The sequence below is a fragment of the Filicampus tigris genome, chromosome 7 (genome assembly GCF_054856515.1).
Source record: "Filicampus tigris isolate MCC_2025a chromosome 7, RoL_Ftig_1.0, whole genome shotgun sequence".
NCBI classification, from domain to species: Eukaryota; Metazoa; Chordata; class Actinopteri; order Syngnathiformes; family Syngnathidae; genus Filicampus; species Filicampus tigris.
The window spans coordinates 13,883,265-13,900,037 of record NC_141223.1 but is presented as its reverse complement, the minus strand read 5'-3'; the positions used below and the strand labels follow the sequence as shown (position 1 = coordinate 13,900,037).

The following is a 16,773-nucleotide window of genomic DNA, read 5'->3' as shown; positions in this document are numbered from 1 at the left end:
TTTGCTAAACTGGTGAAAATTTTGCTGTAAAAAGGTTGTCATTTTCTGGTAACTTTCCTTAAAGTGGAAATCTACCCAAACATATTTTTTTCAAGAATATGTTCCCAGCAGGCCCACTAGTTGAAACACGGCATTTTGATTAATATTGCGTCAGTGGAACATGAGGTAAGCAGCAAAATCTAATCCTGTTTAGCCATCTCACGGGGCGGCCATTTTGTCACTTCTGTAGACTGAAAATGACATCTCAACAGCTCAGGTAACGACCAATCACGGCTCAGCTACAGAAAACAGGTCACCCATGATTGGTCGTTACCTGAACCCTGAGCTGTTGTGATGTAATTTTTAGTCTACAGAAGTAACAAAATGGCCGCCCCCAGAGATTGCTTAAAATTGGTGGATTAACTCTTATTCCACAAACACAATATTTCTCAGAATGCCTTGTTTCAACTAGTGGGGTTGCATAGAACATATTCTTGAAAAAAATATGTTTGGGTTGCCTCCCCCCCTTTAAAAATGTTACTTTAATCACCAAGCTTGGTGTATCCCAGTGGTAATTTTGGTCTTGTCCCAAACACAAACCCCTCAGACCTTACCCAGTAGAACATTGGAAAAAAATTTTTTTAAATTATTTTTATTTTTTTCTAAACCAGCCATGACACACTTTCACCAATCAACAGGAAAGAAGACGCAAGAGAAAGTCTCAAGGACCCATGCCAGAAACTGAACAAGAAAGTTCATCATTATGGTTTTGAAGCAGACATTTTGGGCAAATACAAGGGCATGCATTTGGAAAATTCGGTCCATCTATCCATTTTCATAGCGCTTATTCTGTTTAGGGTCATAGCTTGAGCCTATCCCAGCTAACCTTGAGCAAAAGGCAGACTGCACCCTGAACTGGTTGCCAGTTAAATACAGAGCACAAATAGAGACAGAGAGCCATTCACATTGACCGAAATACATATTCAAGTTAGCAAAACATTCACCCTCATTTAAATGTCATAATTTAGGCATTGTTTGTGAAATAATAAGCTCATATTGCTGGTGTTCAAAGCATGGGTATCCAAATTATGAACATACCGTACCAGCGTTTTATTTCAATCCAAAACTTAAGACACATGATTGACCACATGTTTTCATCAAAGTTCTTTAATCAGGCACTTGAGCTCAAAACATTCCTCCAGAAGTGACACAGGTCCATACAAAAAAAAGCCATAAGGTACCTTAAGTCGATTAGCGGATATATCTGGCCATGTTCACTTGCCACTATTCTTAATAATTTATATAAAGCCTCTGAAGCTTCTGAGGTCTGCCAACACAATAAATAATAAAATACCACCAAATACCATATGTGCTATTGAAAGTTTTCAAAAATTAAACACTATGGAATATGGGAAAGTGAGTAAAATAATTCCAGGGATAAAGGAATTTTAGTTTGGACCTTGGCAAGGTTTACATTGTATTATTTAAATGGCTTATAGGCATCTGTCTGGTGAATTATGGCTAAGGATAAAACATTCTCTGTTGTTGTTGGAACATTCAGTGGTGTTGCTCATTTGCCGGCCTTCGCAAACCAAAACAAATGTGAGATAAAAGATGATTTTTTTTCTTCTTTTATTAGCTTTTCTGAGCTGCAATGCTTTGGAGTTTACACTCTGTTATGTTGAAATAGATCTGTTTTCTGAACTCCTTTTCATGAAATCCCCTTCTGATGGTGCATAACGAGAAGCGGTAAGGCCAGCTATGATAAATAAAAGCGCCCGAAAGACAAATTCTGCAAGCGCTTCACATTCACGTTTACTTTCCTTTGCGGCGGAACTGGAGTCTTTGTACAAGCAGAGATGTCATGGTCAAAATATATTTACAATAAATTTACGGAGGAGCTTAAAAAACACCTACAGTACAAACAAGGATACAGTACAAGCTACAAATATACAAATATAGAAATAAGAAGGTTTTTCTTTTTTGATAACCCTTTGAGACGTGAATGCCATGTTCTTGTGAGAAAACCATATGTAAGTATAAAAAAATATAGACAATGCTTTTTCTACAAAATATTGACATCATGTTTTGAACTCAGCCCCCCTTGTTTCAATGTACAAATCAACAACCAAGAGCAGAATGAAGTTCGGGACAAGAACATGGTCCATTGTGACCCAAAGTCCATTTTGGCCCTTTCAGTTTGTCTTCAACCAGCCCCACCACATGTGGCGGAATGCAGTGAAAGAACGCAACTGACCCAACATTGTGGTCACAAATTGGAAGCCTGCGGTTTCAGATTGTCTCTAAAGTTCAAATCCTCAGTTCAGCTTCTTCAATATGCTCCAGATTTTGTTCCGTTGTGCTGATGATGGATGCTGATGGGCCCTGGGAGACGCTAAAGGGCGTGACGGCCGGAGAGCGCGCCGCCAGCGGCGACAGGGACGGGGAGAAACTCGGGGACATGGCCACCGAGCAGATAGATCCCTCGCTGCTAAGGGGAGACCTGCGGAAAGTCGACAGGTGGGGGAATGTCCTCCCCACAGCGGGCTTGGGCGGTACAGTTTTTGCGCTAGGATGCGCCACGGAGGTGATAAGCGGAGGTGGGTCGATTCTGGACTCCGCTTTGCTTTTGCGGTGGAACGAGCGGCGGGGATGAGGGGGAGCAGTTTCATCTTTTAAACGCGCTATCTCTGTGAAAACGCTGGCTAAAGGTTGGAACTGGGGGCACCAGTTGAGCAGGTAGTCCCAGTTGTAGCTGCCCCTCAGTTCCTCGTCACTGGCTACGATGGCAGTCAAGGAGCCGTCCACCGTCGGCTTTCCGTCCTCTGGAAACATATAGTCCTTTTGGTGGGAGACACTGAGACCCCGCCCCATGCCCACATACCCACCACCCTCGTCACGGTAGATCGGCACCTGCCCAGCTAGCAGGGTACCATTTAGGCTGCCCATTTTCTTCCCTTTGAACCAATCGATAGAGGGCTCACAAGACACATCTGACAACTGGTCTGCGTCTTGCTGGATCCCTGAGTCGGGACCACGGGCGGAGATGCGCTCCTGCATGGAGGAGGAGATGCTGGAAACGCGAGGATATTCGTTTATCATCCTAATCTCGTCGTCTTCCGCTGCCTCAGCCTCTGCGGAACCACGGCCGCTAGAGTGGGAGGGGTCCAGGGATCCTCCACGAGTGTACGGACCCCCGCTGCTGCCGCTGCTCTGATCGGCAGCATACCCGGGAAGGGCCTGGTGGTAAATAATCTCATTTGCAGCTATTTTTGTCTCCTCAAACTTGTGCATCATGGTGGCCGACGCCTTGGTTCGTCGGTGTCGTTTCTGTTCTTTCCTCTGGCGCCTCAGTTTGATGAAAAAGAGTGCCACAGCAATTATGCACAGTATGACTATCGTTCCGAGAGACACGGCGATGACACTGACGAGCAGCATGTTCATGTCTGTGGCAAGGCCGAAAGAGGTGTGACTTACGTCGACGGTCACTTTGACCTCCGCTGTGCGTGAAGTCTCCAGAGGGCTGTGGGCTGTCAGGTCTAGCGTCATGAGGCGTACTTCTCTTTTGGAGCGGCTCACGTGTCTCCCATGGCTGTCCATCTTTAGAGATATGGCGCCCGTTGATTTGTTGACTTCAAAATAAGGTGAACTGCCCGACAGTGAGTACAAGACAATACCGTCCAGGCCTCCATCTTCATCTCTGGCTTGCACTCTGCCGATGACCTGACCTTTCTTTGCATCCTCGGGCACTTTAAACGAGAACTCTGGGGAGGTAAAGACAGGATCATATTCATCCTCCCCAGAGACATAAATCTGCACTGTGACGGTAGCAGAATAGTTGCCAGCATCTATGGCCGCAACCATAAAATTGAAGGAGTTCACTTTCTCAAAGTCAAAAGTTGAGCGGGTCCGCACTTCTCCTGATGTTTGGTTGATGAAGAAGGCTTCTCTTCCATCTTGGGAGTCCTCTAGCATGTAGTATTGCAACTTTCCAAAGACCCCTCTGTCATGATCGATGGCATGCAGCATGGTCACTAAGGCATTTTTGGGCTGATTCTCCCTGATGCTAGCAGTTACTTGATTGAGCGGAAAGAAAGGCCAGTGGTCGTTGATGTCCTTCACATCAATGCTGACTGGGGCAAAGGCGTAGTGTCCCAAGCCATCCGTAGCTTGGACAACAATCATGTGGGACAACTGGTTCTCACTGCCCAGAGGTCGCTGTAGCTTTAAGGCCCCTGTCCATTGGTCCACCTGGAAAAGGCCTGTCTTGTCTCCTGAGCTTATGGAGTACTGCACCTTCCCATTGGGAGTAGAGTCCCGATCAGTGGCAGACAGATGTAAAACCTCTGTTCCTGCAGTGGCACTCTCGCTCAGCACTACACTGTAGTCTCCTCGGCTGAAAGCTGGCGGATTGTCGTTGACATCTGTAACATTGATTAGGATTGGCACGCAGGAGCTGCGCTGGGGGATCCCACGATCTGATACCACGACAGTCAGGTTATAACTTGACACAGCTTCGAAATCCAGCTCTTCCACCAGGATCAGGCTTCCGACAGTCTGGAATCCTCTGCCTTCCAAGAAGCGCACGCTGCTCTCAATCTGGAAGGCATTACCAGAGTTGCCACTGGCGATGGCATAATCAAAACCGCTGTTTTCACGTGACAGGTCCCCATCGGCTGCCTCTAAGGTCAGAACTGTGGAACCGGGAGGCTCGTCTTCAGACACGTATGTTCTGTACTCAGACTGATGGAAGATTGGGGCATTGTCATTGATATCGGACACTTGGACTTGGACGGTGGCAACGGATGAGAGGGATGGTGTGCCCTGGTCTCGAGCCTCAACAACCACTAGGATGGAGGGATTTTCAAAGTTGAATTCTGTTTTTTGGTTGACAAACAGAGTGCCTGCAAGGAAACAAAAAATAATTACATTTGTTCTTTCAAGAGTTTGGAAAATATTGAGCAGAAGAATATTACCATTGCTAGGGTCAATGGAGAAGACACCCCTTGTGGACGACATGACTCGGTAGGTGATCTTTCCGTTGTCCCCGGAGTCTGAGTCAGTGGCTGTTACGGTGATAAGAGCACTGCCTTCTGGGAGGTGCTCTAATACCTTCACCTGTCGGATACCAAGCAGATCTATTTATTAATACCAAACAATCATGTTGACATTATGAAAACCGTGCAGTCGGAGCCATACCTGATATAAATCCTGGGTGAAGACAGGTTTGTTGTCGTTGATGTCTTCCACCAGCACGGTCAGATTGGCTTCGCTTTGATGTTTCGAGTCTGACGACCGGATGGTGAGAGTGTACCACGTCCTCTCTTCATAGTCCAGTGCTTTAGTCAGAGACACACCACCGCCATAGCAGTGGATTCCGAACATGCCCTTGCTGTCGCCATCCAAGTAGAGCGTGTAGGAAAGGGCCGGGCCGGAATCCACGTCGTTTCCTGTCACTTGACTGATAACTGTGCCTATCAGGGTGTCTGGAAATGAGACAAGAGGAGAAGGTTGAGGATAATTAATGCGAGACAGTCTTTAAAACAGTTTTGCCTGTGTGGAAGCCGGCTAACGGTAGACTATTTTTTGTCATCCTCATCCTACCCTCCCTGCCAGCTCGTAATTACATCTGAGAAAGCCTTTAAAGTGCACATTTGAAAAAACGTTTGCAGTTGCACCATGTTGCTAGTGCTAGTCATTCCTGCTTATTAGCCTCTGGACCACAGTCGAGGAGGTTAGTTTTCTGTTCCAGGGCACCAGTTCCATCCATTCATTTTCAACACCGCTTATCCTGGTCAAGATTGAGGGGAGAGGTGAAGTCTCTCCCAGCTGACTTTGGGGGAAAAAGGACTACGCCCTGCAATGGTTGGCAGTCAAAATGCAGGGCAATGGAGAATAGTGCACTTAACAGGAATCTATACCACAGCAGCTGAGTGAACCACTACACTACCAATGAACCTGGTGAAAGGTTTACAGTCCTCAACATTGATATTGCCCACTTAGATGTGAAGACAGCAAGTAAAAAACATGATCTGTGCTCTGATCTGTTCTAAACTGATTTTGGACGCTAAACTAAACACTCTTTATTGAGCTTGACATGCATGAGCAGCCAGAAGTTACTTAAGAATAGTCTTCAGAGAATGGATTACAGTCCTGTAATTATAGCCGCTATGTACAAAAATATTTTTGCTTTGCTAAATAAATAAGAAATGAAATTCTTTGGCGAATCTTGAACACATTGAACATTAACTTGTTGGGGCACTCTCACTTTCCCACTGAAACTACTACGCTGCCAAGATGGCCCACTTACCCTCAGGCACTCGGATTTCCCGGGGCAGAGGAATCATGGGACTGTTGTCATTGAGATCGATGATGATCACGGTGAGAGTGGCAGAGCCAGCCAGTCGCGGGGTTCCACGGTCTGTTGCTGTGACGACAAGCCTAGTTCCACAAAAATTGGAACAAAACACTTTCTTCAACCTTAACTTTCACAATCTTGTCAATTTAATGCATAGAGCAAGACGAGAAAAAAATACAATAAAACAAAGACTGACTTTGTTTGCGTCCAGATCTCTCTGTCCATGATGGCTGTGGTGCTGATGCTGCCAGTCAGCGGGTCGATCTTGAACAGACCACTCATAGATGACGACCTAATGGAATATGTCACCTGGCCATTTTGACCCTGGTCCAAGTCGTTTGCTGCAACCTGCAAGAAGATTGAATGAAACTATAGAAAAATGTGCAAAAAAAGCTTTTCCAGCGTAACTTGAGCAATATTGCCAAAGGAGTCCAAATGAAATAAAATGGGCTCCATGGACTCGCTTCCAAGGCATAACTGATTGAATACATTCAGCAGGAGTGCTGAGAATACAGCCATTCATTACTGCGCCTCACTGAAACTATCCAGGCCGCTTAAGAGTGAAGAGTGTTTCTATTTTGCTCCATAACTTCACACTTCACAACGGCCAACCACAATAAACTCAGACAAGGGTGGGGGAGTTAGCACTACCGCACCTGGATAATGGGAAAATCGTGACCCTGCGACTCTCGGATATAGGCGACGTAGTTCTGGAGCTGGAAGCGAGGCAAATTGTCATTGACGTCCTGCAGGATTAAGTTAACCGCCATGTAGGAGCTGGAGGATGCCGTCTCAGCTTTCACCACAAGGCGGAGTTTTGGGTTCTCCTCATAGTCTAGCCCTTCAGATTTCTGGACCCATATTTCACCTGATTCACGGAACGAAAAGAACAATGTAAGGGTATATTTTGGTTACGTTTTTCTAGCATATGCTCCCATTTTCTCCACTTACCGGTAATGGTGTTTATTCCAAAAGATTGCAACCTGTTTCCACTGAAAAGACTGTAGCTGACCCCATTTTGAGAGCCATCTGGGTACTGGGCTTGTGTCTGGGTTACCACTGTGCCTAAAACATAAAATGTGTCCAATGTTAATGCACAGTTTTACTTTAAAAAATGTCCATTATCTTTAATCTCCCCTACCTTTCGGAGCATTCTCCTGCAGGCTAACGTCTCGCGCCGTGCGAGAGAAGCGAATCCCCCCGTATGTCTGCTCCTTGATATAAACGATGACCACCCCTAAGGAAGACTGAGCCGGACTGCCCTGATCCATGGCCTGCACTATCAAAGTCCTCTGGCTTTGGGTCAGAGCCTGCAGCTTTTCAGTGGCTTGAATGGCTCCTGTCAGCGAGTTGATGGCGAAGCCCCTCACGGAGTTGGCAAAGCGATAAAAGACAGACCCGTTGGCCCCAAAGTCTTTGTCCTCGGCCCTCATGGTGGCCAGTATTCTTTGGCTCGACATACTGCTGGCAGAAATGTTCAAAATAAGTGGGTCCTGAATGAAGAAGGGGGCGTTGTCGTTGACATCCTGAATGTGGACGGTGACCCGGGCGGTAGCATTGCGAGGGTTCGAAGGCGACGAGTCAGCGGCGCACACCTCGAAGGTGTAAGAGGCGGTCCGCTCTCTATCGAGAAGCGCTGCTGTGATGATACGGCCCGTGTTAGAATCTATGATGAACATGCTCTTGGAGCCCTGGCTCAGGAAGTACATAATCTGGCTGTTGGGGCCCTCGTCCAGATCGGTGGCTTTCACGTCGAGAACCAAAGAACCAATCGGCACATCTTCAGACACATCTGCCGTGTAGCTGTTGCTGGTAAACTGCGGGTTGTGGTCGTTCATGTCCATGATGGTCACCTCCACGGTTGCGGTGCTGCTACGGGGCGGGTGGCCCTGATCCTGGGCGGCCACCGTCAGGGTGTATCTGGCTCTCTTTTCCCGATCCAGAGGGCCGGAGGTGGACAGTGCACCAGACTGTCTGTCCAAGTGGAAATCTCCTGCAGGGTCTCCAGCTGCAAAGACAGCAAAGTCAACAATAGGATATGCACCTGTGTGTAAATTCTGGGACTATGTAGTTGACTTTTGTCATCTCACCTCAGGGGTTGCCACAGCAACAGTATTTATGCCAAATGCCCTTTTCGACACAAATTTCACATTTATCCTGAAAAGTGCAATGTTGACTGTGGCTCCCCTTTCCCATATGTGAGGGTATTAAAGTAAGTAGGTGTACAGTAAAAATCTAATTAAAAAATCTACAGATTTCTATGATACAGCCGGGGGACATCTATAGGTACAATCATGCATCACATCCTCACCTGTAATTTTGTAATTTATCTTCCCGCCATCTCCCGCATCCTGGTCGGTGGCTCGAAGTGTGAAAAGGAGCCGAGACTCCATGTTCTCCGGCACCTCGATGCCGTAGTACTGGCGTCCAAAGACGGGGGCGTTGTCATTCTCATCCAACACACGGACGCTCACACTGGTTTTGGAGTAGTTCGGGGGAAGGCCTCCGTCCTTTGCATAAACTGAGGCAAAAACAACAATAAAGTGTTATGTGATTGACAGCAGTGGTCAGGCTGTCGCAAGGAGAGAAAAGATAAACACGGTTGCGAGTCGACGTGTCACTCAGAGCGATTTGGAAGAGTAATGAGCCCACCAGTATCTAATGGCTCCAAAGTCTTTTTGTTCGGTCTACTCCAGTGTGATTGCGTTGCCTTTGATCACCACCTTAATGGAGAAATATTTTGCCCACCCCGACACAATTTAAAACAGTTCCCAGGTGACTTACTAACATGTTTATGACCTACTTTTGTCAAAGTACATAAAGCATCATGAATTAGAGTACAGCGCATTTTATGTATAAACACTTTTTGTTTAGACTCACTGAAATCGGCCCACTTTGAGGGAGTGGTCATGTCTGATGCAAATGAGCCACTGTTCAACCCGCCCCCCTCTACTGTGGGATTAATGCGCAGTCTGGCTATCATTGCCATGTCAATGAGGAAGTAAAGGGTTGCGATGAGGCAAGCGGCCACCGGCTCAGAATGTAAAGAAAAACAGAGAGTCTTTAAGACAGTAAAACTGACTATATTTTCACTTTTGTAGGCAGTACTTCATCTCCAAGCAGATGATTTATACTTGTCAATGAGTGAGCAGAGTGTCAAACGCAAATATATTGCAACACATTTTTTTAAATGTTTTGTAAATGATCCTCGCTTTGTCCAGCTACAGAATTTTTGAAATAATCATTTAGTTGGGAAATGATTTAATGAAAATTGTTTCGTCATGTTAATACTAAATACAAAAATCACAACAAACAGTGTGTTTTCCAACCATCCATTTTCACATAATACAAACAGAATTTACATTACCATCCATATTTATGGGCAATTTAGACTTAGATTTGAATGAAGCTAACATGCATCATAGCGTGGGAAGGCCGGAGGAGAGATTGTACTCCCGAAGCCCAAACCTGTGAGGCTAAACACTAGGACACCACGCGGCCCAAAATTTTGTTTGGCCATAACATTTTTTCCCTTTTAATTTCCCTCAATGAACAATGATCAAATTTAGCAAGGTCATACCTGTGACAGTGTAGTACTCTTGCAGCTCCCTGTCGAGCGGCTGAGTAGTGGTGATGACGCCTGTCACCGGATTGATAGTAAAACCTTCCACTGAGATGCCATCATATGTCACCTTCCCATTGGATCCTTATGGAGAAACACACACATTTACTTTAATTAAAAAACAGACAGTGCATAAAGATGTGTAATTACTCATTTTGTTGATTTCTCCCGATTTGTTTGTTATTGGCTGCCTCAGCGACGAGGCTTCTTCAAGTATCTGCATGCCTCGTCGCGTGCGATAGCACAATGGTGTCTGGTGGAAAACTCGCCTTGTTTACTTCGCTAATTACTTTTGGATAGAGAAGTTTACAATGCTTTTTGTTTTATTTGCTTCTGAGTCACGCCGCATGGAAATACACCCCAACCCCCGCCTCCATTTAGAAAAACAAAACAGCAAAAGAGAAGGATGTTTGTTGGATTTGGAGTATGCAATTGTGAGAGACATGGTTTTGAACATCTAACTTAGTTGTCATCATACTATAATTCATATTCTGTGCTTTGAGAGATGTGGCTCACAAAGTTATCTATCTTCACTGTTGGTTGTTATACAGTACATTCAGGAAAAACGTTATCTACAGGACCTTTGTGTATAACCTTGTGAGATCATCTTATTTAAAAAATAAAAATAAAATCAGGAATGGAGCATTTCATTTTTTTTTTGCACCATAGTGCACTATAATCAGTAGTATTTTTCTCGGGAACAAATCATGCAGACATGTACAATTATAACAGTTTAAAGGATCTGAATGATGATGCTTTAAATACACCAACAGCATTTGGAAAGTCTGCACTCTATTTCTAATTTTTTTTCTGGGGCACGTTCGTATTCACAATGTGTTCACAAGTCAGACGTACCGCTAAAAGCGCATCGATTGCTCTGACTTCTGCCAGCCAGAGGCTGAGCTGCACTGTTTTTGTGGAGTAGATGTGTGGCTAGAGTGTGAGGTACTAGTAACACTTCCTGTCCCTTACCTATGTTCCGTGTAGAAAGAAAATGCATTGTTGATTATCAAAACATTACAAATGTAATCATTTGACGTCAGATTCCCATTTCTACAGGGGCAACGCAACCCAAATTTACTAATTAGTGGAGTCCAGAGGTCAAAGTCAACGTGGTGCATCAGCATTTATATGTTATGCTGCATGAAAATGGAATAAGCTGCCAACAGAAGTGAAGTTGCCCCCCAGTGTAAAAGCTTTTAAATCCAGGTTAAAACAAGTTTTTTTTTCCCACACCTATGTTTTTTTTTCAAGAATATGTTCTATGCAGGACTGCTGTTTGAAACATGGCATTCTGATTAATATTGCATTTGTGCGTTTGGAAGTAAAACCCACCTGTTATTGTCCATCTCATTTTGTCACTTATGTCGACTGAAAATGACATCAAAGTTGTTCAGGGCTCGAATAACAACCAATCATGGCTCAGCTTCAGAAAACAGCTGAGCCGTGATTGGTCGTAACCTGAACCCTGAGCAACTGTGATGTCATTTTGAGGCGACAGAAGTGACAAAATGGCCGCCCCATGAGATGGCTAAGAACGGGTGGATTTCGCTGCATAACACATATTTCCACAAACTTAATATTAATCAGAATGATTAGACTAGTGAAGGCACATAGAACATATTATTGTGAAGGAATCCACTTTAAGGTCTTTTAGAGTTTTTCTCTAATCAATTTTCCAAACTCATGCTCTTATGATGTATGTTCTTTTTTGTAATTTTAGTAAACTACTTTTTATTTCTCTACTTTGCTTTAAATGTCTTAAATTCTTATGTATTTTTTGTGTTTTAAGTTTGCTTGCCTTTAAATGTTTTGTAACTATGTGAAGCACATTGAGCTACCTTGTGTATTAAATGCACTAGCTGCCTAAGACAGAGAACACTGAAGTAACTGAGCGTGCCTTTTTGTGCCATGTGATCACTTATTCTTATGCAGCTCAACAAACAAGTTAATTGCGTGATGTTGGTAACCTTAAAACAGTGAGTTGATACCATCGTAAAACAAGGGACCCCCTTTATTTTATAATACATCCACAGTTTTTCACCTTGGTCCAGGTCAAAGGCTGACACCGTCAATACGGCGATCCCTCGCGGTTGGTTCTCAGAGATCTGTGCCTCGTAGTGGCTCTCCTCAAACTGAGGCACTTCATCGTTGACATCGACCACAAAGACGCGCAGCAGTTGGCTGGAAGACCGGCAGGGAACACCGTGGTCCTCTGCCACGATGGTCAGGTTGAAGACATCCTGCTTCTCGCGGTCCAGAGGTTTGAAGATAGACAAGGAACCTGTGGAAGAGACCAATCAGCGGGATTATTTCCTGTGTGTGCGACTGGCTGGTGACCAGGGGTCCTTTTCATAAAGCAGGTTTAGTGAAAACTAAGAGTCTACTAACCCTGAAATGAGGGAAACTCTGGGAGGTAACTCAAAACAGAGAAAGAGGGGTAGCTCTAGCCGGTTTCAGACTGGATTTAAGATCTCGGTCAGTTACCGGCATAACAGATTCTCTGATCCTAACCTGTTCGGGACCAGGTTTATCTCAAGGAACACTCGAGTTTCTCTCTGTCGCCGTCCTCTTTCACAGCCACACACTCCATTTCATTTCCTCATCCATTCAGTTCGCAGGTGAGTTTTGGCATAGCCTAGTTCTGCCTTCTGTCGTTTTAATAAAATCGGGGTCACTATATTAGAATTCTGTTCGCTACGGTATCACTGAAAAAAGTTTCTGTTGAATTTACTCCATTTTGTTTCTTCAAGTGGTTGCAGGAATTATAATCATCTGGATCCAGATTTTTAAAGTAGACTATACATCTCTGAAATAAATGTATCTGGATCCAGATGCTTTCATTTTGTGCAACCACTTGACAAATTAAAAGTGAGCAAATTCAACACACCATTTTTTTCCAGTGTATAATAACCTTGCTTGAGGGTCACCAAAAGTCAAGCGCTATCAAAAACAGATCGATGGACTTTCTGTGTTGGTCAGGTGGGGCTGTTTAATTACAGACTCAACCTTAACAGGTGATTTGACCTATTGATTCTAATTTTGTTTGAATGCAATGTCTAACTGTTCAAGATTTCAGTCATTTTTTGCACAACTTTCTGTTCTCATCATACAGGGAGCTCAATGTCCGATTTATATGTATCTCTAAAGCGACCCGCTGATGACACTGAGGGGTCACTTCCCTCTGAGAACGTCTAACGTCTGATGACACTGAGGGGTCACTTCCCTCTGAGAACGTCTAAATGATGAGGTACTATTGATCAATTGTTAGATGTCGTCTTGATCTCATGATGTCAAAATGTGGACAAGAGGATTGAAGGATTGACAAGAGGATTGTCAAAATACTAATTCTCACTGAACCAGGAAATTCATTGGTCCATTTGTGGATCAAAGACCAGTTGTGAATTTTGCATTTTAGCCTCTTGTTAGAGAACTGCAAAATGTGCAAAAATTACTTGAAAGATTGAACAGTTGGACAAGAGCCTTCAAAACTTTAGAGAAGGTCAAATTAAGTTCTCATGCGGTTATAGTGCATTTTAGGTTCCTCCTGAAATTTAATCCGAAAGCCGAATGTCTTGAATCTTTTGTGAGTACTGTAGTCAATCTTTGCACAGGACAACCATGAAAACATGCTGAAATCATCAGGGACAATAAAACATGCCGCTCTCCAGCCAGTCCCCTGACGTGTGAGGGCCGAAAAAAAGAACACACACACGGAGTTTTGCCTACCTGAACACTCACTACTACCACCACTCCTGCACTAACAGCTTGTAACGGTCTGGCCACAATTTACAAGATTTTCCACAGCATCGCATGGCGGCAGTCAGGGAAGAAGCCGTAAACACACGCTCGAGACACGCAACATCAAGGCCTGCCGTGCTCTATGGAAATTAGGGGGCACATCAAGCCTTTTATTTTCATCCTTTAGATCGTGAGCTTGCATTGATTCCTTTTCAATTTCATGCCCTAAATTGTAACGTGAAAGAAAGAGAAAGCCGACGCCAGTTTGTTTTGGATGCTCGCTCAGCTGGTTTTGCCTTTGAGCTTTTAATCTGGTCCGAGTTGCCGCTTTTAATTTTTTCTTTGACTCACTCCGTGATCCAGCGCTATCCCCGATCACTCATAGCACATGTGAAAGGCAAAAATAAATAAATGATAAAAAAAGAAGGGAAATTTTATTTTGGGGTGTTTCTAACATCTTAAAGTGACACTTTGATGATCTTAACATTGGCACTTATATAATAGGTTTGCATGTAAAGATGTACTAAAGTGCCCCCCCCCAAAAGATTCTGTCGAGATTTAAGGTCTTTTTTTGTGATTAGATTTACGACAAATTGCGTGGCTTATGTTATGTTTTTCGGTCTCAGCGGTCTGCGTCACGGGAGGGAGCCAAGCGTGGTAATATTGCTCGCTTTGTCAATTCTGTTGTCTAAAACAGCAACCGATCGCCGCCAAAATGCAAATGCACATTACTACTCTTGTCCACTTCAACCTGTGAAAGTACAAAAGTGTTCTGCACAATAGTTTGGATTCATTGACATAAAATGTGATCTCATCATGATCACCTCCACAAAATCAAAAATAACGTGGCGACCACTTTCACAAGCTGAAGCAGACAAGAGCATAAAGAGCACAAGAGCTAAACTTGTGTCAACTCTCGGGAGGCAGACGGCGACTGGCAGTGGGCAAGAGGCGGGGTCTGGTGTGGTGGCACGTGACGTCAGCCTGGGTGTGTGTTCATTGTGTTTGACTGTACAACTGGCTTTCAATAAACTGCTGCAAAAGTGCATCCGCGCCTGTGTCTCTCCTTTCCTACAGGTGTGGGCATTACAGTAACTACCATCCAGTGAACACCTGCTATTCACAGGGATAAGTATAATAGTGAAAATGCATGAGTATTGGACACCCTCCTGAAAAAAAGTTTGTATTTGCTTATAGCCATACAATCGTAGAAATACTTAACGATGGCACAACCTCGCGGCCACGCGCTAACCTGTTACCTTGGTCTTAGGCAGCTTTGCCAAAATTATGGCGGAAAATCCACCTCTTAAAAAAAAAAAAAATGCCCATACCTCATTTGTCAACAACTGGACAAGACTAGCAAACAGAACGAAAGTTCGACAGGTTTGTTGATCATTACTCAATTGATAGTACATTACCAAAAATAAAACCTGCTATTATAACACACCATTACGAAGAAATCATTCCACCGACATAACAGCCGTTGCTTATTTACAGAGCACGGTACGTACAGTGTCCGTCTCATGCACAGTAGTGAGGGGCGTGGCTTTGGTCAGAGACTTGCAGGTCTCTCACAGCACACTAATGGACTTGTGTTTGGGAGTCACTGGGCCATAGAGATTGTCACCGGTCTTCCCCCATCATCATCCCTCAAACCATTGGCAGAGCTAAGATTTTCCTTTTTCCTAAAGAGGATGGGGGAAATGTGGAAAATAATTCTCAGAAAAATTGGAAAATATCCAAAAGTCAATTATCTGGTGTCTGGTGGGGGGGGGGGCAAACCAATTTCGGGAAGGTGGGTTGCCCCTGCGGCCCCCCTGTAGCTCCGCCAGTGCCCCAAACAGGAGCAAACTAGGTGCTCATGGGATCAACACTTGTCACCTACAAATAACAAGTGTGCATGAAAACACGGGTGTGACAGGCCCCCAAACGTTTCCCTCCTGCACAGGAACTTGAGGACGAGGAGGTGGGCGGAGCCCGACACGTGTCCCTGACGCCACAACAAAGCCCACAGGACTAAATAGCCCGAGGTCAGTGTTTTGACTAAGCGACGCAGTCTCACGCGAACGCATAGTCGCACACAAACACGTGCGCACGCATAAACATGCGTAACCGATCCCCCTCCTCTAATGGTTCCCAGAAGGCTGAGCAGGAGGTTCTTTGCTCTTTCGTGGATGATGGCGTGTGTATGCGGGCTCGTGCTTGTGTGTGTTTCATATTTGTCAGGCTCTCTTCATCTGTCTGGCCTCCAACTGAGAGAAATAAGTCATAATAGGTAAAACTAGAGTTGTGACCCCTTCAGAAATTTCACAGAGAACGACAAGAGTTTGAGTGTTTACAGCGGCTGATCAAGGGAAGTGGGGGAAGGGAGGTGAAGATGGCGGCGGGGGGGGGGGGGGGTGTCTGTTGGCTGTTCAAAGGTGAACAGATATACAGCGCCCAGAGAAATTTACAGGTGCTGCAAATTCTTCAAAAGGGGAGCCATGAAATGACATGAACAGGTGAACACATGTGGGCCGTCTGCTGTGCTGGTGGAATGGAATTCGCAGCAGGTGGTGGAAATATAAAAAGTGAGAAGAGATGATGTTCCAGTGCGTATTTTAACATGCAAAGAAGCTGCAAAAAGAAGCTTGAGTTGGGGGTTGAAATGAAACCGGCAGTCCAACTTCTACTACAGTAGTTGCCTCATATCAATCATTTCTACAGTCTTTTGTTAGATAAGATATAACTTTAGTGGGGAAAAAAATGAACATGAACTGAGTGTAAGCAATTTCTATTCATCCTCTCGGCTATGATGACTCATGTTTTGCAACCTAAATTGTAATATTTGTTCCCTGAAATTGTATTAAAGTTTTTCCCCAACAGCCTATTTTCTCAGGCCCATGTAACTTACAACTATATTACCGCATTTTCCGGACTATAAATCAAGTTTTTTTTCATAGTTTGGCCGAGGGTGCGACTTATACTCTGGAGTGACTTATGTATGAAATTATTAACACATTATTACCTGTATGTCATTTCACATGTTATTTTAACCCACATAAAGAAACAGTAACGTTGCTGATTAAAACAG

The 16,773-nt window shown here is 44.4% G+C and overlaps 1 protein-coding gene across 1 annotated transcript in view; it reads right to left on the bottom strand.

Moving 5' to 3' along the window:
• Positions 1 to 1,130: 1,130 nt before the first annotated feature.
• Positions 1,131 to 16,773, bottom strand: part of LOC147144849 (protocadherin-16-like) — a 100,827-nt gene continuing 85,184 nt past the window's right edge. The window contains exons 11-21 of the mRNA XM_086036795.1: positions 12,004 to 12,243; positions 9,918 to 10,043; positions 8,649 to 8,858; positions 7,479 to 8,345; positions 7,289 to 7,402; positions 6,994 to 7,205; positions 6,534 to 6,685; positions 6,290 to 6,420; positions 5,179 to 5,465; positions 4,956 to 5,097; positions 1,131 to 4,883 (exon numbers count right to left, since the gene is read on the bottom strand). Coding sequence (XP_085892921.1) covers positions 2,290 to 4,883; positions 4,956 to 5,097; positions 5,179 to 5,465; positions 6,290 to 6,420; positions 6,534 to 6,685; positions 6,994 to 7,205; positions 7,289 to 7,402; positions 7,479 to 8,345; positions 8,649 to 8,858; positions 9,918 to 10,043; positions 12,004 to 12,243 — 5,075 coding nt within the window. The 3' untranslated portion in view covers positions 1,131 to 2,289. The remainder of the gene's footprint in view (positions 4,884 to 4,955; positions 5,098 to 5,178; positions 5,466 to 6,289; positions 6,421 to 6,533; positions 6,686 to 6,993; positions 7,206 to 7,288; positions 7,403 to 7,478; positions 8,346 to 8,648; positions 8,859 to 9,917; positions 10,044 to 12,003; positions 12,244 to 16,773) is intronic.